At 37.1% G+C, this 22,695-nt stretch overlaps 1 protein-coding gene and 1 pseudogene across 15 annotated transcripts in view; both read left to right on the top strand.

The window, feature by feature from the left end:
* KIAA0586 (KIAA0586 ortholog) overlaps positions 1-22,695 on the top strand; it is a 122,905-nt gene that overhangs the window by 37,239 nt on the left and 62,971 nt on the right. For all 15 annotated transcript variants that reach the window (XR_009210249.1, XR_009210250.1, XM_058429480.1 and 12 more), the window contains 7 exons: positions 2,497-2,691; positions 4,398-4,585; positions 7,274-7,384; positions 8,870-8,950; positions 11,262-11,452; positions 13,778-13,896; positions 19,460-19,659. Coding sequence is in view for 13 of the 15 variants with exons in the window: in XM_058429480.1 (XP_058285463.1) it covers positions 2,497-2,691; positions 4,398-4,585; positions 7,274-7,384; positions 8,870-8,950; positions 11,262-11,452; positions 13,778-13,896; positions 19,460-19,659 (1,085 nt within the window). In the remaining 2 variants the exon portion in view is untranslated. The remainder of the gene's footprint in view (positions 1-2,496; positions 2,692-4,397; positions 4,586-7,273; positions 7,385-8,869; positions 8,951-11,261; positions 11,453-13,777; positions 13,897-19,459; positions 19,660-22,695) is intronic.
* LOC116484770 (heat shock factor-binding protein 1-like) lies at positions 591-821 on the top strand (annotated as a pseudogene).

Below are 22,695 nucleotides of genomic sequence, written 5' to 3'. Positions count from 1 at the left end.
GTCACCTCTGTATTCCTTGTGCGTGAAACAATGTTTAACACATATGAAATGCTGAACAAACATTTTAAATAAACATTCAAGAAAAATATTCATTCAATAGAATGAATGACTATCAGAGAACAAGATGAAAGAATACAGACATGGTATTACAATTTTTCTTCCTGGGATCATAAACAAAAGGAAACTATATTTAAAAGTCTGGATGTGTAGGTTGGGCACAGTGGCTCATGCCTGTCATCTCAGCACTTTGGGAGGCTGAGGCAGGAGGATTGCTTGAGACCAGCCTCAGCAACATAGCTAGATCCTGTCTCTACAATAAATTAAAAAAATTAGCAGGGCATGCCTGTAGTCCCAGCTACTTGGGAGCCTGAGGTGAAGGATCACTTCAGCACTTGAGCTTAGGAGTTCAAGGTTGCAGTGAGCTATGATAGTGCCACTGCACTCCAGCCTGGGTAACAGAGCAAGAACCTGTCTCTAAAAAAAAAAAAAATTAGATACATTAAAAAATTAGATACATAAAAACACCTACACGTGAAGTGGAAGTGTAGGTGACAGTCTGAGACATCACCACCAACCTGGGCACTGGGGAGATGGCCAAGACTCACCCCAAGACCTTGCAGGACCTCACCTCAGTGGTGTAGACACCCTTGCAGCAGATGCAAGATAAATTTCAGACTATGTCTGACCAGATAATTGGGAGAATTGATGATATGAGTAGTCATATTGATGATCTGGAGAAGAACATCACAGACCCCATGACACAGGTTGGGCTGGAAGAACTGGAAGGTGAAAACAAGATACCTGCCACACAAAAGAGTTGAGGGTTGTTAATAATTTATATAATGGAATCTGGAACATCATTTTTCTGAGCCAAGAGAAGATTGAATGGCTTTTTTCAGCTAACTACTGTGTGTAGACAGGTTTTGTATTATAAAGTGTGCATTCTTATCACATACTATATAGTTAGTTTATAAAGCAGTTTACCCCCAGTTTCTTGAATGTGGTATCTTCACATCTTGGACCTTGGTCAGTTGTGCTATTAATTATTAAACACTAAAACTTTGGCAGTTCCTGCATTTAAAAAAAAAGCACCCACATGTTAAAAGTAAAAATGTAATGTCAGGAAATTATTTAGAAAATATTTTAGCCTCTTTTCCTTTGCCTGTTTACTTTATTCTTGTCTTTACTTTTTTGTGTGTGTGTTCCACAGACATTTATCCACTTCTCCAAAGAGACATAAAGTCAAATTTTTAATTTTTTAAGATTTAGGATATAATGGCTATATGTGTATGTATACATCATAGAAACAGAAAAAAATGTATAGTAGTCCCCCCTTATTCATGGGGGATGTGTCCCATTACCCTCAATGGATGCCTGAAACTGTGGATAGTACCAAGCCCTAACATGTACTATGTTCTTTTAATCTGATAACTGAGATGGCAACTAAGTTATTAATGGGCAGGTAGTGTCTACAGTGTAGAGACCCTGGACAAAGGGATGATTCATGTCCTGGGCAGGATGGAGCAGGATGGCATGAGATTTTATCGTGCTACTCAGAACAGCGTACATTGTAAAACTTATGACAGCCGGGTGTGGTGGCATGCGTCTGTGGTCTTGGCTACTCAGGAGGCTAGGGTGGGAGGATCACTTGAGCCTGGGAGGCAGAGGTTACATTGAGCTGAGATCGCACCACTGCACTCCAGCCTGGGTAGAGTGAGACTCCATCTAAAAAAAATAATAAATAATTTTTAAAAACTTATGAATTGTTTATTTCTCAAATTTTCCATTTAATATTTTCCAGCCAAGGTTGATCCTGGGTAATTGAGACAGGGAAAAAGAAACCACAGATAAGGAGAGACTACTATATAATGATATTAATTAGTAAGGTTTAAGTAAGTATAGAATTTGATTATCTGTACATAATTTAAAAAGATAAAGCTGGTTATTCAGAATTATGTTGTGTGTAAAGGTGTAATGAGAAAATGAAAACCATCAATTCCAAAAATGATCATTAACTTTTTCGTACCTATGGAAAAAAATTTAAAAGAATTCAAACATTGTCGGAATATTCTTCAGAATCTTTATTTAACTTTTTTTTTCTAGTTATTGTATCTATTTTATCATAGTAGCTGTACAAGTTGCATGTCTATTCAGGGGCTGGCAACTGTGGCCTATACGTGAGCTGCCTGTTTTTATAAAGTTTCATTTGCCTCTAACTGTGTTCATTCATGTATATATTGTCCATGGCTTCTTTCATGATATAACAGCAGAACTGAGTCATTACAGCTGAGATAATGTGGCCTGCCAGACAAATATTTACTGTCTGGCCATTTAAGAAGTTGGCCACCTCTGGTCTATATATTACTTCTGTTTTGGGGCCTTGTAACTTTATATAGAATTAAGATTTTTCTGTGAAGAGGTGTTGTATTTCTAGATGTCTGGATAGTAGATATTCTAACAGTATTTTAAAATATCTGCCATTGATGATTATTATAGGCACTAAGGTAAAGTCAATAAGAACACAGACTGACTTCTATGCAACAAAACCTATGAAGATGGATTCTAAAATGAAACATTCCATTCCTGTGTTACCTCATGGCGATCAGCAGTATTTGTTCAGCCCAAGTAGAGAAATGCCTACTTTTTCAGGTACACTGGAAGGTCATCTGATTCCTATGGCAGTTCTTTTAGGTAAGAATCAACAAAATATGTGGGATGGATTTTATTTTATTTATTTATTTGTTTGTTTGTTTGTTTATTTAATAGAGATGGGATTTCACTATGTGGCTCAGGCTGGTCTGGAACTCCTGGACTCAAGCAGTCCTCCCACCTCACGCTCTCAAAGTGCTGGGATTACAGGCGTGAGCCACCATGCCCAGCCATTGAGTTTTAAATTCTTATCAGCAGTAGCAGAACTTACAAAATGGTACTAACATGATAGTCATCTACCTTTTCCTGTAAATGTTATTTGTTTTTGTGGGGAAGGCCTCACAATATATTTTATGCTGTGTAATAGCAGTCTCTGAAATGATGGGTTCCTGCTGTAGTTTCACCAATAGGAAAAATTCTTTTGGTATGTTATAGTATATTATTATAGATGAAATGAAATTTTAAACAATGTTTTGGCTGGGCACAGTGGCTCATGCCTTTAATCACAGTACTTTGGGAAGCCGAGATGGGAGGATTGCTTGAGACCAAGAGTTTGAGACCAGCCTGGGCAGCATAGCAAGACCTTGTCTCAAAAAAAAAAATTAGCTGGGCTTGATGGCTAACACCTGTAGTCCTAGCTACTCTGGAGGCTGAAGCAGGAGAATCCCTTCAGTCCAGGAGTTTGAGGCTGCAGTGAGCAATGATTATGCCACCATACTGCAGCCTGGGCAACAGAGCAATACCCTGTCTCTTAAAAAAAAAAGTTTAAATATGTCATGGACATTCATAATAATTCAATAAGTTTGATTATCTTGTTAATATCATTATGTCTTTGGGGAATTATTAAGGTACTTTGTTTTGTACTTTTGAACTAAGCTATCATAAGTGAAAGCTGTGTGGGTGTGTAATCTAAGCCAATAGTTGTTTATTTACTTATTTGCCTTCTCTCTGAGTCTTCATGTTAAAAATTGAACAGATCATTTTTGTCCTCACATCCGCTCTTCAAGTCTAATTAGCTCTTTTTTCTCTTTAGTGTCATTGCTGTTCTTTTGTTTTGATTAACAATTTAAGTATGAATTTTTTTAATATGAGACATTTTTATTTTTGATATTATGGGTTAATTTCATGTCAACATAATAGCTCTCTGTTTAAACATATCTTCTAGTAATAAAATAGCTCACACTTTTAAAGTCCTTACTGTGTGCCCGGTACAGTGCTGAGCACTTTACATATATTCTCTCATTTAATCCACCCTATAAAGCACATGGTAATATACAAATTGTATAGCGAAGAAAACTGAAGCTCAAAAGGGTTACATAATTTGTCAAAGGCCACACAGCTAGAGTGGTGCCAGGGTTCAAACCCAGGCAGAGGCAGTCTGGCTTTATAGTCTGTTTTCAACAAGTACACTGTACTAGCTTTCTTTACTTTGATATGTAGAAAACAAGTGGGACTTTGGAAGTGAAAGTTTTTGACATTTTAAAATGTGGATATTAATAGCTTTCTGTTAGCCTTTATTTTGAGGTTTAAATTAGATAGTGATGTGAAGTGTTGAGTACATATAAGTGCCTAATAAAAGTCACTGGGTATGGTGAGTATGTCGACAATGCTGATGATGGAGGGAGAGGTGATTGTCAGATAGGGCTTTTTAAAATATGAGAATATAGCCATTAAGATCCAGATGGTATATTAGACTTTTCCCTTTTTTTCTGAACTAGTTGACTTATTTTTTCCCCTAAACTTCTTAGGACAAACCCAAAGTAATAATGATACCATGTCACCTGCTGGAGTGATTGTCAGCAAGCCACACCCTGTAATTGTGACTACTTCTATTCCTCCATCATCTCGAAAAGTAGAAACTGGAGTAAAGAAACCTAACATAGCCATTGTAGAAATGAAGTCAGAAAAAAAGGATCCTCCTCAGCTTACTGTACAGGTATGCCAGGGTGCATGAGTAGAAAATTTTAAGGAAGAAAAAATTTTTTTGCTTAACGTTAGTACGGAAATCCATTATATTGCTTCATGAAAATATTGCTTTTGATCATGGCTTTTTTTTTTTTTTAATTTATTTTTATTTTTTAGACAGAATTTTGCTCTTATCGCCCAGTCTGGAGGGCAATGGCACAATCTTGGCCCACTGCAACCTCTGCCTCCTGGGTTCAAGCGATTCTCCTGCCTCAGCCTCCCAAGTAGCTGGGATTACAGGCGCCCGCCACCACGCCCAGCTAATTTTTTGTATTTTTTTTTTTAGTAGAGACAGGGTTTCACGTGTTGGCCAGGCTTGTCTCAAACTCCTGACCTCAGGCGATCCACCTATGTTGGCCTCTCAAAGTGCTGGGATTACAGGCATGAGCCACTGTGCCCAGCTGGCTCTGTTATTTTCAAAACTGTGATATTAATATGAATGTTTCTATCCTGTTTTGCATGATTTAAGCCGCTCTTCTAGGCCAATGACTTATATACAAGTGGCTTGGTGATATTCCAAAGGGAACAACTGAACTGTGTATTATAATTAATTTTAAAAAGTTAATGTATGTGACTTATATAATTGGTATTTCAAACTTTACACTAACATATGTTAGAAGACTTGAATGAATACAAGACTTCAACAGGCTCATGTGGGAAGAAACCCTTTGACATTTCACAAACATCTACCCTTTGGCCTGGGATCCAGCTGTAGAAGCTGAGGTCTTCACTAGGTCTGGACAAAAATGAACATGAGTATTTACATGTGACTTTCTATTGACCGGTCAGGAGGCAATTGTAGGAAAGCGTTCATGAACTGTGGTAAACTTTTTGGCTGATTTACTCCAACTCCTGTGTTCATCTTATCATCCTTGCTTACTTACAAATAATTAGAACACTCCAGTCCTTAGACTGCTCCAGGGTTCCTCTTTTGATTGAGCCAGGACAAATGAGTTTTCTTGGGCAACTTAGTATGCCCTCTGGGAAGAGAGAAGACTTGCTTCATTCTTGGATCCTGATCGCTGAGGAGAAGATAATCCTGGAGCTGTCAGATGCCACCACATGAACAGTCAGCAGGCTGTTAGTACTGATTTTTGACTGGACACTCCTCCCTGAACAAACGAACCATCCATTTCTTCTGCACAAATTTATGCAGAACAGCCTCAACCCCCCAGCCTGAGAGATTCCCAGGGACTTAGAAATCACCATGTAGCTCCACAAACACTTCGTTCTCATAGATTGACTTCTGCCCTACAGCTAAAATTGACAGTGTGTTTTCACAGCCAAGTTGTTAGGGCTGAGGCAGTCAATGGATCTCAGGAAGATTCCCGGCCCTGTGCTTGATAGGAGCAAATGCACAATAAAGCCCTGGCCGCAGAACCTTTTAACTTCCAGTCATTGTTGCAGGGCAGGGAACTCCCAACGTGAACCCAAATGTGTTCCTCTCTTACAGCAGTCTTTGGGCATCCTTCTGACAGTGTAGGCCCACTAACCCAGTGGTGCAGCAGCTATGGAGGCTTCGGGAGACTTGGGGACACTTTAGCCTGGACAGCTCCCTGAGCCACGTACAAACTCGGTCAATGTGTATTGAATGAATGAGCATCACTAGCACAGTCAGTTCATGGAGGAAATTAGAGGATCTAGATTGGGGGGAAAGAATCCTAAATTAAAAGGCAAACGACACACAGTAAGAACATATGAAATGAAGATGCTAGTAAAGCATTAATTTTTAAATATAAAGATCTCTATAAATTAATAAGAAAACACAGATCCAAGTCTAGAAATGTTCAAAGGACATGAATAAGACTCTACAAAAGAGGAAGTACAGTTTATCAGCAAGCAAACTAAATAAATTTTGCCAGTAACCAAGATAATGCAAATTAAAATAACAATAAGATGCATCCATTTAAAAACTATTATTGCCAAAACAATCATATTATCTAATTTTGGTGAGGGTTGGGTAAAACTTAGACTTAATTATGTTTTTGATGATGTAGATAGAGGTTGTTAGGATTACGTTTCACCAGTACTTCCAAGAATCTTAAGTATTTGTGTCCTGTGGCCCAGAAAGTTAATCCAATATCTGGCTATCTAGTATAGTGAATTAATTTAGAGTTTAGGAAGAAAACTGTATGTGTGTGTGTCTGTGTGTGTAAGTTTTTTTTGTAGTGATATATATATAATAGTGGAAAAATTGGAAATTTCCTAAATTTTTCCAATTGAAACGTAATTAAATAATTAAGACATGTTTGTTGAAATGTTATATAGTCATTTAAAAATATAATTATGAAGTCTATACAAAAGCATGATAAGTGTTTATGGTTCTTGTAATCACAATGAAAAATCAAGAATGAAAACTATTTTAAATTTTAGTTATGTATAAGTAGATAGTAAAAGACAAAGGGAATAGTGAAAATGAAGTTATCTTAGGATAGAATTTTGTGTGTTTTCCTCTTTATTTTTCATATTTTATAAAATACGCTTTCATAATTAAAAAATTTTGTTATCCATTGGCTTCACAATAAAAACTTAAAGAGCATGCTTTGTTTTTATGTATATATGTATACACACACACACACGCATATACATGTATATACACATACTCATAAAAATATTTGAGTAAAAATGATAAACAGCTGAATGTTGTATTCTGTTTTAGGTATTACCCAGTGTAGATATTGACAGCATTTCAAATGGTAGCACTGATGGCCTTTCACCTCTGTCTAGTCCCAAAGAAGCCTCTCTTCCTCCTGTGCAAACTTGGATAAAGGTATATTTCAGAATTTTATCATATTATTTCGAGTAATGTCTGACTGTAGATTTTAACTAATGTTACTCCATTTAAAGCCTTTTATCATAATGATAACTTATTATAATAATTTAGATTTTGAAGAAAAGATTGAAAACAATTTTTTTTTTTTTTTTAAGTCAGAGTCTTGCTCTGTCGCCCAGGCTAGAGTGCAGTGGTGTGATCTCAGCTCACTGCAACCTCCGCCTCCTGGGTTCGACCAATTCTTCTGCCTCAGCCTCCTGAGTAGCTGAGATTACAGGTGCCAGCCACCACGCCCAGCTAATTTTTGTATTTTTAGTAGAGATGGGGTTTCACCATGTTGGCCAGGCTGATGTTGAACTCCTGACTCCTAGTGATCCCTCTACCTCGGCCTCCCAAGTTCGGGGATTACAGGCGTGAGCCACCACGCCAGCCCAAAACAAATTTTGAATTGTTTATGAACTTGAAAGTTTGTTTCAGATCCTTACATTTGTAACTATTTGGAAAGTAATAATCTTTAGTGTAACTTTTTGGTAATTTAAGTTGTGAAACTCTCACGTGAAGAAAGAATTTCTGTCACTTTGGTGATGAATCTTTGATTTACATGGGAATTATAGATATCCTAAGTGAATTTTATAGTGACAGTTGGGAGTTTATATTTTGGAATGTTACCTTATTATCCTACTGTTGACATGATACAAAAATATGCATTTCTTCCTGGCATTTATTTGCTTTTGAATAATGAAGTTATGGCTTTACTACAAAGCAAAATAGCACTGTAACTTACCCCAGGTTTTGTTTATTGTAAGCAAATTTGGCCGAGGGTACAGTTTTAAAAGGAGAGAGAACACCAGCAATCTTTCATGATCACAAGTAATGAAATAGAACTGACCCTCAGTGACATTTGTGCTTAATTGAATTTTTTCATCAGTAATTTTTTTTAACCTTCTGTTTATTGAAACTTCTGTGATAACAAGCAATAAATTTTTGGACTGTTTATCATTCTGCTGTCAGTAAGAGGCTATTGCGTGACTACATTTTATATAATGAGGCCTAATGATTAGATTTGTAAAATGACTATTTTGTTTTTTTTCCTGAATTATTTGATTCTGTATCCATCTTTGTGTGAGTTCATATATGTTTATACTTAGATATCTACACATGCAAACACTTTCCTTTATCTTAATTCTAGAAGAGAAGTCTCAATTATATCAACCTGTTGATCAATTAAGTGATATTGCTGATGGAGTCCTTTACAGAAAAACAGCTGATTAATTTTTTAAAGCAATTGAAATGTTGACCCTAATGGCTTGGCGACTAGCTTGGATTTCATTTACTAATTAAATCAATTCTGAATAGGGTATTAAAATGATTAAAAAGGACCATGTAATTATAAGCTTATACTATAGGTGGAAATATGATAAATTACTTATAAATTTTAAAAGTGTTAAGCACAACAAAAACTTTCTGAAAATGCTTTCTTAGACTCCAGAAATTATGAAGGTAGATGAAGAAGAGGTGAAGTTTCCAGGAACTAACTTTGATGAAATAATCGATGTCATACAGGTAACAAAGCTTAGAAACCATGATAAATTATTTTTCTACTGGTATTTTTCCAGGTTGTTGACTATCTTTGGACTATCAATATTATGTTACAGTGCTTTGAGATACTTTCTTTTACTTTTGAGTTAAATATACTTTTATTTTAAAACTTGTAAAGTTGTTATTCTAGAATGTCTTTAATCTTTATCACCTATCTGCCTTCATGAAGCTTCGTGATTATCTACCGTTTCCCACCTAGATTTTGTCTGTTTCCTGCTTTCTTCTTTCTTTCCACTGCCTTTGGCTTCTTTTCCTCCAATTTGTCTTTTTTTCATTCTATTAATTTTGGTTTTTGGATTTGTGGTGAGGTGACTAGTTAATTGATATTGAGAAAAAAGTTGTGAGAAATCTATAATCCAAAGGAATATCCCATATGGAAGGGTTATAGAATGATAGAAATAATGAAATAGAGGGAAAAATAGGCAGAAGTAAATTATAAAGGATGGGAGAAAAGATCATAGAACATTGAAACTACTTGACTATTATGTCAGTAGACTTTAAAGAACACATTTGATCATGTTTCTTTGAGTTTTAGAGCTAAGATCAGTTTTGTTAATCATAAAATGAAATCCAATTTTAGAATATGCAGAGGTGTGAAGTATATTAATGTTATTCGCTCACAGATATGTCTTTTCTCATGTGAGTGCCACATGAGAATTTTGAAGGCAGGGACCTTATTTATTTTTATATTCCTAATGCCTAGCAAAGGTACTTGGTAATTGTTTATGCAATATACAAGTGAAAGAAATGGTTAGAGAAGTAGCAGAGGATTTAGCATTCAAAGACAAGTGTTCCTGTACTAGCTCTGCCATTTATAAGCTGTGGACTTCATTTTTCAATGGAATAATATTACTGAGTTGTAGTATTTAGAGAGACCCAAAGTATTTTTAATTGAATTATTTATAGGTAAAATGATGTGATATCTGTGATTTGCTTCAAAATGATATGTGAAGGGGAAAGTGGCTGGATGAGGCAAGATTGACCATAAGTTGATAATTGTTAAAGCTGGGGAGCAGATAAATGCAATTCATGTTATTTATGTAACAGATACAGTACATGGACACTATTTGTTTACTTTTAAACCATGATTTTTTTGTAATAAAAATTTTAACAATTCCAGAAATAACTCTATTGGTTATGATGTGGTAATGCAAATAATTTGTAAGATGACTGACCTTATTGCATATTTAAATGTAAATTATAAGTTGTATAAAAGCAAAAAGTGATTTTGGAAGTGTATTAGTCTATTTTGCATTGTTATAAAGGAATTACTGGATAATTTATAAAGAAAAGAGATTTAAGGCCAGGCGCAGTGGCTCATGCCTGTAATCCCAGCACTTTGGGAGGCTGAGGTGGGTGGATTACCTGAGGTCAGGAGTTCAGGACCAGCCTGGCCAAGACGGTGAAACCCCATCTCTACCAAAAAATACAAAAATTAGCCGGGCATAGTGGTGGGTGCCTGTAATCCCAGCATCTCGGGAGGCTGAGACAGGAGAATTGCTTGAACCCAGGAGGTGGAGGTTGCAGTGAGCTGAGATTGCACCATTGGACTCCAGCCTGGGTGACAAGAGTGAAACTCTGTCTTAAAAAAAAAAAAAAGTAGAGATTTAATTGGCTCATGGCTCTGCAGGCTGTACAAGAAGCATGGTGCCAGCAACTACTTCTGGTCAGGACCTCAGGAAGTTTTACTCAGATAGAAGGCTGTGAGGGTCCAGGTGTGTCACAAAGCAAGGGAGGGAGCGAGAGAGAGGAGGATGTGCCAGTCTCCTTTAAACAACCAGCTCTCACATGAACTAACTTATTACCATGGGGAGGGCACCAAGCCATGCATGAGAGATCCGCCCCCATGACCCAAGCACCGCCCACCAGGCCCCATCTCCAACACTGGGGATCACACTTCAACATGAGATTTGGAGGGGACAAATATCCAAACCATATCAGGAAGCATCAATTTTTTAACGATAATTATTAAGTTCATACATTTCCAGAGAGAAATAATAGTGTTTTATGTAGGAATAATTATGTTTTCTAGTTTATTTTGTGATTGCATAAAATGAATATTGGGTTCTAAAGAGAAACTGATTGTGTAATTAAGGGTTCCTCAATATGTATGACTAATGTGTATATTATAATTAATGTGATATCACCTAATTAGAAATGCTGTTGGTTAATTTAGAAGGGTTTCTTAATTCACCTAGTTCCTTGCTTATAGTTGGTATTCAGTAAATGTTGAACAAATACATGAATATAATAGTTTTGTTTTTGTTACTACCAGGAAGAGGAAAAATGTGATGAAATTCCAGACTCTGAACCAATTCTGGAGTTTAACAGAAGCGTTAAAGCTGATTCTACAAAATATAATGGTCCTCCATTTCCACCAGTTGCTTCTACTTTACAGCCCACTGCCGATATTCTGGATAAAGTAATTGAGAGAAAAGAAACACTGGAAAATAGCTTAATTCAATGGTAAGTTTATAATGTTTTTGGTATCAATAGAACCATAGTAGCAAATATAAATGGAAAGTATTAAATTGTGGCTGAAAATATTCTTTGTCTTCTTTTGTATATTAAACTTTCTTTGCTTTAGTCACTGGAAAGTGATATAATGCTGAGGGCTTAACTATTGTTGGAGGTTATTGTTTTTGTCCTTGAATATTTGTACTCAGTCTGTCTACTCTGGCAAAGTAGACTATTAGGAAGCCTTAAAAATGTACATGTTCTTTAATCCAGTGATTCATTTCCAGAAACGTATCCTAAGGAAGTAATTATGGTTTGCTACTAGGCCAGGGCCACGAACCAGTACCGGTCTGTGGCCTGTTAGGAACCAGGGAACTAAGCTGCACAGCAGGAGGTGAGTAGCGGGTGAGTGAGCATTACTGCCTGAGCTCCACCTCCTGTCAGATCAGCCGTGGCATTAGATTTCATAGAAGCACAAACCCTATTGTGAACTGTGCATGTGAGGGATCTAGGTTGCATGCTCCCTATGAGAATCTAATGCCTGATGATCTGAGGTGAAACAGTTTCATCCCGAATCTATCCCCCCACCCGCTACCCCACCACCCCTGCCCTGGTCTGTGGAAAAATTGTCTTCCACAAAACCAATCCCTGATGCCAAAAAGGTTAGGACTGCTATACTAGGCCATATAATACCTAGCACTACAAAGAGGGCACTGTTCTAGGTTTGTTACATACTGATAACAACAAGCTGTAATATGTTATTATTGTTACATATTACAATAACAATTGTAACTTGTTACATATGAATATGAAATGAACGCTATTATTTGTATTTTTACTTGTAAGAAACCTTAAGGAAGTTATGGAATAAGTGAAATGGCTGAATATTAATATAGTCATGAAAATTAGGTTTAGAAGAAATTTAATGATATAAAAAGATATTAATAATGTACTGGCATATAAACGAAGCAGGATACTAACAATGTAACCCCAGTTTACAAGATCTTACTCAAAAGTAAGTAGGCAGCTAGCACAGTGGCTCACGCCTGTAATCCCAGCACTTTGAGAGGCCAAGGTGAGTGGATCACCTGAGGTCAGGAGTTCGAGACCAGCCTGACCAACATGATGAAACCCCGTCACTACTGAAAAAAAAATACAAAAATTAGGTGCGATGGTGCACACCTGTGGTCCTAGCTACGCGGGAGACTGAGACAGGAGAATCGCTTGAACCTGGGAGGCAGAGGTTGCAGTGAGCTGAGACTGCGCCACTGCACTCCAGACTGGGCGAAAGAGTGAGACTCTGTCTCAAAACGAAACAAAACAAAAAACTGTGCATAAAACAAAAGTTTGAAAAAGCATATATAGCAAATTAACTGTGTTTATCCCTGAACCTAGGATTATAGGTGAGCTTTATCAATTTTTTAAACTCTTAGATTTTTTCTAAATTTTCTACAATGAACACCTGTTATTTATATAATGATTTTTAAGAAGTCTATTAACTGCAGTAAAGAAATGTTCTAGAAGTCTCCTATTCCCCTTTCCCTTCCTGAAGATGACCTTGGAAATAAATTTTTTCTTTACATTTTAAGAGGAAAACTACCTATAATACAGCCTATATGTGTATTACCTTGAAGAGAGGGCAGCTGGACATCTTTTCTAGCTCTGATCTTATATGGTTTTTATGTGTGCACTCAGAGTGGAAATCAAACAGTTTATGTACATTATATGCCAGATAGTCATTGGCCCAAGTTTTATTTTGAGTTTGGGAGTTCTTTTAAGCTTTTCATTAGACTAATCTGAAAGATTTTAATTTGATTTCATAAACTATCTCCCACAAGGAGATTCTGTTTAGTGTGGTTTATCTTCTTCAGAGGTACTTTTTTTTTTTTTTTTTTTGAGACAGGGTCTCACTCTGTTGGCCAGGCTGTAGTGCAGTGGTGTGATCATGGCTCACTGCAGTCTCAACCTCCTCGGTTCAAGCCATCCTCCCACCTCAGCCTCTTGAGTAGCTAGGACTACAGGCATGTACCACCTAATTTTTGTATTTTTTGTAGAGACAGTGTTTTGCCCTGTTTCCCAGAATGGTCTTGAACTCCTGAGCTCAAGCAACCTGCCCAACGTGGCCTCCCAAAGTGTTGAGATTACAGGTGTGCACCATGATGCCCAGCCCATTTTATTTTTTTTCTTCTAGATTTAACTTTCAGAATGACTGCTTTCACACCAACATGTTTGTGGCATTGGTAAAGGTTATTTTTAAGGGTAGTATGGCTAACATTTTTTACATTTCAATCAAATTGAGGAATCTTAACTTTTATCTGCCCACCATCCCCTCAGGGTAGAGCAAGAAATAATGTCAAGAATTATCTCTGGGCTCTTTCCAGTCCAACAGCAGATTGCACCTAATATCAGTGTTTCAGTCAGTGAGACAAGTGAACCACTGACTTCTGACATTGGTAAGTGAAATGGAATTTATTTTTGTTTTTATTAAAAGACAAAAGCTTTAGTTCATGGTGGATTTATATATTCCAGAGGTCGAGTAAATCCTCCAGTAACAAAAGGTAAGCTCTTCTAACCTTATTTCCTAGTACTTCTTTGGTGATGGTTAGTTCTCTCTCACCCTCTTATTTCATATTGCAGCTTTCAGATTATTAAACCACTCTACATACTTCCCACCCCAAGTCTCTCTGTTATCCCCATAGTACTTTGTACATATTTTTGTTATAGTAATTATCAGATTATATTAAGGTTGGTTTCCATATCTGTCTCACTCTTTTTTTCTTTTTTTTTTTTTTAGAGACAGAGTCTCGCTCTGTCGCCCAGGCTGGAGTGCAGTGGCGCAATCTCGGCTCACTGCAAGCTCCGCCTCCCAGGTTCACGCCATTCTCCTGCCTCAGCCTCTCCAAGTAGCTGGGACTACAGGCGCCCGCCACCATGCCCGGCTAATTTTTTGTATTTTTAGTAGAGACGGGGTTTCACCGTGGTCTCGATCTCCTGACCTCATGATCCGCCCGCCTTGGCCTCACAAAGTGCTGGGATTACAAGCGTGAGCCACCGCGCCCGGCCTGTCTCACTCTTTATACTATAAATTACTCAGGATTTAAGGATGTTTCTCCTTTTGTGCCTAGTCCTTGCCCAATACCCAACAAGAGTTTAAGTATTCATTGAATGGTTAAAATGAGCCTCTTTATGGAGCCTATGCCATTCTTTTCTTCTCCTTCTCTTCTCCATTTTTTTCTTTTCTTCCTCTTCTTTTTCTCCTTCCCCCTTTTCCTTTTCTTCTCCCCCTTCTCTTCCCCATTTTTTCTTTTCTTCCTCTTCTTCTTCTCTTTCCCCCTTTCCCTCTTCTTCTCCCCGTTCTCTTCCCCATTCTTATCCCCATTTTTTCCTTCTCTTCCCCTTCCTCCTGTTTTTCTTCCTTTCCACCTCCTCCTTGTTTTTTTGAGGTGAGTTTACTTGCCATAAAAGTCACCACTTCTGAGTGTACAGTTTGACAAGTTTTTTGTTTGTTTGTTTGTTTGTTTTAATTAGAGCCAGAGTCTCCTTCTGTCATCTAGGCTAGAGGCTGGACTGCAGTGACATGATCATAACTCACTGTAACCTCTAATTCCTGGGCTCAAGCAACTCTCCTGCCTCAGCCTCCCAAGTAGTTAGGACCATAGGTGTGCGCCACCATGCCCAGCTAAAAATAATTTTGGGTCCAGGCACAGTGGTTCACGCCTGTAATCCCAGCACTTTGGGAGGCCAAGGAGGGCAGATCACCTGGGGTGAGGAGTTTGAGATCAGCCTGGCCAACACAGTGAAACCCCATCTCTATGAAAAATATAAAAATTAGCTGGGTATGGTGACACATACCTGTAATTCCAGCTACTCCGAAGGCTGAGACAGGAGAATTGCTTGAACCCAGGAGGCGGAGGTTGCAGTGAGCCAAAATCACGTCACTGTACTCCAGCCTGGTCAATAGAGCGAGACTCTGTCTCAATCAATCAATCAATCAATCAATCAATCAATCAATCAATCAATTTTGCAGAGATGGGGTCTTGCTATATTGCCCAGGCTAATCTCAAACTCCTGGCCTCAAGTGATCCTCCTCCCTCAGCCTCCCAAAGCACTGGGATTACAGGAGTGAGTGACCGCACCTGGCCCAGTTTGACACGCTTTGACAAGTTCACACAGCTATATATTAGCCACATAATCATGAGATAGAAAAACATTTCTGTCTTCTCCAAAAGCTTCCTTATGCCATTTTGCAGTCAATTCCTAAACCTCACTCATGCCCACTGGCCCCTAACAACACTGATCTGCTTTCTATTACTGTATTTTTACCTTTTCTAGAATTTCATACATATGTAATCATGCAATATGTAGCCCCTTGTTGGCTGGCTTCTTTTATTAGCATAATATTTTGACAATCATGCTATTGCATGTAGTAGTAGTATAATGTATAGATATACCATAATTTGTCAATCCATTTACCACTTGATGGACATTCATAGTCTTTCAGTTTTTGGCTACTATGAATAAAGCTGCTATGAACATTTATAAGCAAATCTTTGTGTAGAAACCTTTTAATTTTGCTTGGTCATAAGTAAATGTTTAACTTTATAAGAAACTGCTAAACATTTCCAAAAGTGGGTGTACTATTTTGCATTCCACCCAGCAGTGTATGTGACTTTAGTTGCTCCACATCCTCCCCAACACTTGGTGTTGTCAGTGTTTATAATTCTAGCCATTTCTGAACATATGTGGAGGTATTTCCCTAACTATACTAATATCTGAGTAGTATAATTACTAATGATGTACAACTTTTTAATGTGTTTATTTGCCATCTGTATATTTACTTTGGTGAAATCTTTTTAAATCATTTGACCATTTTTAAGTTCGAGTCGTGTCTTCATATTACTGAGTATGAAGTTTTTTATCTGTTCTGGATAAAAGTCCTTTATTGGATATATGTTTTGTAAATATTTTCTTCTACTTTGTGTTTTGCCTTTTTGTTTTCTCAGCATTATTTTTTTAAGACAAAAAGATTGATTTTGAAGAAGTCTAATTTATCAGGTTTTTTCTGGTAGTTTGTAGGGATTTTTGCATGCTGCTTTTAAAAAAATCTTTGCTAACCCAAGATCATTAAGATAGTTTCCTATGTTTTCTTCTAGAAGATGTATGGTTTTAGATTACACATTTAGGTTTATAGTATATTTTGAGTTAAGTTTTATGGTGTGAAGTAAGGATCAAGTTCTTTTTTGTTTGGGATTTTTTGGCATATGGATATCCAGCTGTTCTAATACCATTTGTTGGAAAGATTATCATTATTCCATTGAACTACCTTAACACCTTGGTTGAAAATCAATTGGTTATATATGTGTGCATCTTGTTTTTGGACTTTGTATCCTATCCCGTTCACCTGTAAGTTATACTAATACCATACTTACTGATTACTGTAATTTAATAGTAAGACTTGAAATTGGATAGTGAAAGTTTTTCTAACTTTGTTCTTTTTTTTTTTATTCCTGTTTATCATTATCTCTACTTTTTTTCTTCTTTCCAGCTTCAGGATAAGCTATTCTTTCTCCCTCATAGACTATCCTTTAACAGCCCGAATCCTAGACTTCAGAGTCTATATTCACTGCTTCAATTTCTCATTACCCACTTCCTCTTTGGTCCTTATGGGTTGGCCTTCTTTTGCCCTCCCCCTCAAGAAACTCCTTTCTCACAGCATTTGCTTGTCAGAAATGCTTCCCTTTTTCAAATCTTTGTTTTACTGTATGGCTCAAGCATAGGCACTATTGACCATCTCTGATTCTTAAACTCTTCTCCTGGTGTTGGCTTCTTAGACTTCATTCTGTTATTCTTCCTCTTTAAAAAAAAAACAAAAAAAAAACTTCTTTAAGACCTTCATTTTCTCATTTTATTTTCTGCTACTTGAATAAAATTGTTTCCCTAGTTCCCGTGCTTTGCCCTCTTTTCTGTTTTTTTCCAGTTTCCTCCTGACATTAGTTATCCTGTGTCAGTTGATGAACCCTAAGCCATGTATTTGGGCCGACAACTTGCAGTTCTCCTGGTTGATGAATATTGTGCTTGATGCTCCCCTGGCATCTCATCCTTAGTATGTCTAAAATGCTTCTCATTTTTGAGATCACAGTTCTCCCAGCATCCATAATCTCTAAAGCCTTGGAGTTATTATTTGTTCTATTTTCTTTGCTTTGCTCTTCCTCATTCCCCGCTCAGCCATACCCTATATCCCAGCTTCATAGAGTTTATTGTTGCATTTGACTAATTTGTCCTATTTAGCATAGCTCAAATGCCTCCTTCTGTTGTTACTATCCTGGTTTTCTCTCATCATCTCATCTTTGAAGGCAGGACAAAAATGAACAACAAATTTATGAGAAAATTGTTTTCCTGGTGAAAATCGGACAATTTACAAATTGGATATTTAGATCCTGTTTTCTTCCCTGTAAAAGATTTGTGTTTGCTTTTGTTTTGCCAGTGTCTGGGTAGGGATTTGGGACCTTATAAAAACAATGTTCTGATTTTGGGCCACGCTCAAAGAATGAATTATGGAAACTGAAAAGGAGATGTATCAACATATATTGTCAAATATGAATTTGGGATTGTGATCGTCTCTGCTATGGTAACTCAAGAGCAAATTGCTGTTACTTACCCCATCAACAAGTGATCCCACTACACTTCTACCCACTTTTTAGGGAATTCTGGATATTTTTACTATAGTTGTGTTACTTAAGCAGTACTCTTTGGTGGGGTCACATCTCCATCAGGTTGTACAGATTAGTACCCACTTATTTTCCACATGGAGCTTTATAAATATCACTACTTTGTGTCAAATAAAGTCTCTTCAGGAGGTTTTACTTAATTTGATGTACACTCATGTAAGTGAAAAGTGCAACCCATTCAGATATTAATATACCTATAGGATGTGTGATAACAAGCACCTCAACTGCAGTAGATGTTAATAACTGATGTATCTGAAACTAGAAGGAAGGGAGGTTTGCCTTCATATTTAGTGCATTCTTTTGTTTTAGTGGAGATCTATCACAGAGTTTCCTGTTGTTGTACTCTTGGAAATGTGAGTTGTATTCAGATGAGGGGATTTAATGTGCTCATTTTTATCACTAAATTCTGTAGTAGTAGAGAAGAGGCCATCTGAGTAAATTTTCATCTCCCCTTTTTTTATTTACAGAGAGTATTTGTTATGTAAGTTGTCCTCTTAGTCTTTTTCTTAATAAGTAGGTATGTTTGTATTTTCATTTTTATTCCTCTTTCCACCCTCCCCGACCCACCCCCATACACGTATATTGGCATCTCTAAACTTTTTTTTTTTTTTTTGACGGAGTCTCACTCTGTCGCCCAGGCTGGAGTGCAGTGGCGCTATCTTGGCTCACTGCAAGCTCCACCTCCCGGGTTCACGCCATCCTCCTGCCTCAGCCTCCCGAGTAGCTGGGACTACAGGCGTCCGTCACCACACCTGACTAATTTTTGTATTTTTAGTAGAGATGGAGTTTCACCATGTTAGCCAGGATGGTCTCAATCTCCTGACCTCATGATCCACCCACCTTGGCCTCCCAAAGTTCTGGGATTACAAGCGTGAGCCACCGTGCCCGGCCAGCATCTCTGAACTTTTAAGAATGAAAGTTTGGTCCAGGCGCGGTGGCTGTCGCTCGTAATCCCAGCACTTTGGGAGGCTGAGGCAGGTGTATCACCTGATGTCAGGAGTTCAAGACCAGCCTGGCCAACATGGTGAAACTCCATCTCTACTAAAAACACAAAAATTAGCCAGGCATGGTGACGCGTGCCTGTAGTCCCAGCTATTCAGGAGGCTGAGGCAGGAGAATTGCTTGAACCTGGGAGGTGGCAGTTGCAGTGAGCCAAGATCACATCATTGCACTCCAGCCTGGGTGACAGTGACACTACATCTCAAGAAAAAAATAATAATAATAATGAAAGTTTGAATTGCAAGCATGTTTCTTGCCCACTTATTCTGAATTTTTTTTTTACTTCTAGTGGAAGGAACAAGCAGTGGCGCCCTCCAGCTTTTTGTTGATGTTGGTGTTCCTGTGAACTCAGACGTGATTAACCATTTTGTGAACGAAGCTCTTGCTGAGACCGTTGCTGTTATGCTGGGTGACAGAGAAGCAAAGAAGCAAGGTCCTGTTGCTACAGGTGTTTCTGGGGATGCTTCAACAAATGAAACATATTTGCCGGTATGGGGAATTTTTGATACATTTGTTGAAGAATGGTAAAATAGATGAATTTTAAGCTGCATACCATAAGATCATGGTTGGTGGTAGAAGTATTATTATCATTTTTAGAGACATGGTCTTTATTTATTGCCCTGGCTGGTCTTGAACTTCTGGGCTTCAGTGATCCTCCTGCCTCAGCCTCCTGAGTAGCTAGGATTACAGGCACCAGCCACCATGCCCAGCTTGTGGTAGAATTTTATTCCTTGTTGCTATGATTAAAGTAACATTTCCCCCACCATTTTATTTTAAAAACTTTTAAATCTATAGAATAGTTGAAAATATGATACAATAAACATCTGTACACCCTTTACCTATACAGTTGTCCGTTGGTATACATGGAGAATTGGCCAACGCTTGCATACTCGAGTCTCACAGTTGGCCCTGTAAAACCAAAGAATGTGAAAAGTCAGTCCTCTATATATATGCATTTCTTATCTCATGAATACTGTTTTTGATCTACATTTGGTTTAAAAAAACCAAATTTATATGATTGGCCTCTTGCAGTTCAAACCTATGTTTTTATTTAGTTATTTATTCAAGGGTCATTCATATTTACTGATTGATAATATTTTGGCACACTTATAAAAATCTGTCTTTATATCTGCTATATATTATATATCCTTTAAAAACCATTTGAAAGTTACAGACATCATGACACTTTACCTCAGAAGCATCAGCAGTATCTCCACAGAACAAGTTGCTTTCTTACATAACCAAAATACCATTATCACACCGCCCCAAATTTAACATTGATGTGTTAATAATATAGAATATAGAGACCATATTTAGATTTCCCTGATTGTTTCAAAAGTATCCTTTATAGTTTTTTTTAAATCAAGATATAGCCAAGGATCATACATTCTTTTGCGTTATTATATAAACTGATATTCTTAATCTTTAAAAGAAAATACATTTCAGGAATTTTTATTGCTTGTTTAATCAACCTTACTTGTGTTAAAAAGAATTTATAATCTATTGTAGCAATATGAAATTATACAAAGCCAAAATTTACTATGTATTACCAGCTGTTTAAAACTATAGTTACTTCTGATCCTACAGATCACAAGGACATCATTTTATATACATGAAACATTTAAACATCATTCGATGTATAAATATAAAGTTATATACTGTATTTTACTTCTGTAGAGATTGTTGTGGTATAATGTGATTAGTGTGCCAAAGATTTGATCTGTGCTTTATTAGCTCATTGGCAATATATGCAGTACAGATGTAGTCAGGGTTATGGTTTTTTCTATGCCAATTACTTTGGTGTGCTTTCGGCCTATATATTGCATATATTTTCATGAGGGTGATTGGATGAGAAAATGTGGGAAAACCAGTGTAAAGAGCTTGGATTTTGGGGTTGGTAAAAGTTGAATTTGAATTCCAAGCTCCACTACTTTAGTTTTATCTCTATAATAAAGATAGAATACTTAGTTTAAACGACCATGGCTTTGCTGAAATCTGCTTCCTGAATATCTAGTAGGGCAAGCACTACTCCCAGCCTGCAACTTATCATTCTTTATCTTCAGAATTGTCATGGCTTTTCTTGGCCTTTTAATCTCTCACATATATTTTAAAGTTAGTTCTTAAGTTCCATAAAAAATATTGTTGAGATTTTAGTGGGAATTAAACCAATTTTGACTGGTTTCATTTAAGAAGGATTGACATCTTTATGGTACTGTGTTTTCTTTGCCAAAGTTTTGTGGAAGATTAAGTGAGATGATATATGGACAGAGCTTAATCTAGTGCCTAGAACTTGGTAAATAAACACTCAGTTACTAATAGTTTATCATTTTTATCATCCATTACCAATACTAGAAGAATACCTTCAGATCCTTTCATCATGATGAGTTATATATGAGTGATATATATTAAATATAGTGTTATATTTGAAAACAACACTTCTATGCTATATGTTTATGCAGTCAAGAAGAAAAAAAGACATAGTGTACTTCTTTCATTTTAAAATGAAGGCTAAGAGTACATTAATTATTAAGCAATGCTATAGAAATTCTAATATGCTTCATGGTTTTAAATTACATCTTAATTTGCAACCCTGAATACAGAATAAAGGGTAGTCACCTTATATAGAGACTTTTTAGAATGAAGAAAAAGTCAAATTTTATATATATATATATATATTTTTTTTTTTTTTTGAGACGGAGTTTTGCTCATGTCACCCAGGCTGGAGTGCAGTGGCGTGATCTCAGCTCACTGCAACCTCTGCCTCCCAGGTTCAAATGATTCTCCTGCCTCAGCCTCCTAAGTAGCTGGGATTAGAGGCACCTGCCACCACGCCCAGCTAATTTTTGCATTGTTAGTAGAAATGGGGTTTCACCATGTTGGCCAGGCTGGTCTCGAACTCCTGACCTCCTGATCTGCCCATCTCAGCCTCCCAAAGTGCTGGAATTACAGGCATGAGCCACCGTGCCTGGCCCAAATAATATATTTTTAAAATGGTCAGAGGACAGACAGTTCATACACATAGAAGAAATACAAATCACCCATGTACATATAAAAAGATGAAGATGATCAACCTCATAGATAATAAGAAAAAAGTTATTGAAATTGCATTTTTACTGATCAGATCGGCAAAACTCTAAAAGTTTGATAAATCTGGGGGAAATTGTCATTTTCCTACCTTCTGGTGGTAGTATAATATAGTAAAATCCTGTAGCAGGAAATCTGACAATATCTATTCAAAGTAAAAACATAATTAGTCCTTTAATAGAGCAGTCCCACTTCTGGGAACTTATTCCATAGATATATCCATATATCATACATATGAAGTGACTGAAGTCAAGATTATTTGATAACTCTGAGGAAGGGCTCTAGGTAGAAAGGACAAGAGTAGGAGAGAGACTTAATTTTCACTATCCTTTTGTACCTTTTGAATTTTGAACCATTTGAATGATTACCTATTCAACAAATTAATATTAAATTGTTACATTTTTCCTTCTCCAGTACTTTCCATCTCCCTGCTGTCTTCAT

Source organism: Hylobates moloch, unplaced genomic scaffold (genome assembly GCF_009828535.3).
Source record: "Hylobates moloch isolate HMO894 unplaced genomic scaffold, HMol_V3 SCAFFOLD_16, whole genome shotgun sequence".
NCBI lineage: Eukaryota > Metazoa > Chordata > Mammalia > Primates > Hylobatidae > Hylobates > Hylobates moloch.
Note: the sequence above shows the minus strand (reverse complement) of the source record. Positions and strands in the feature narration are given on the sequence as shown.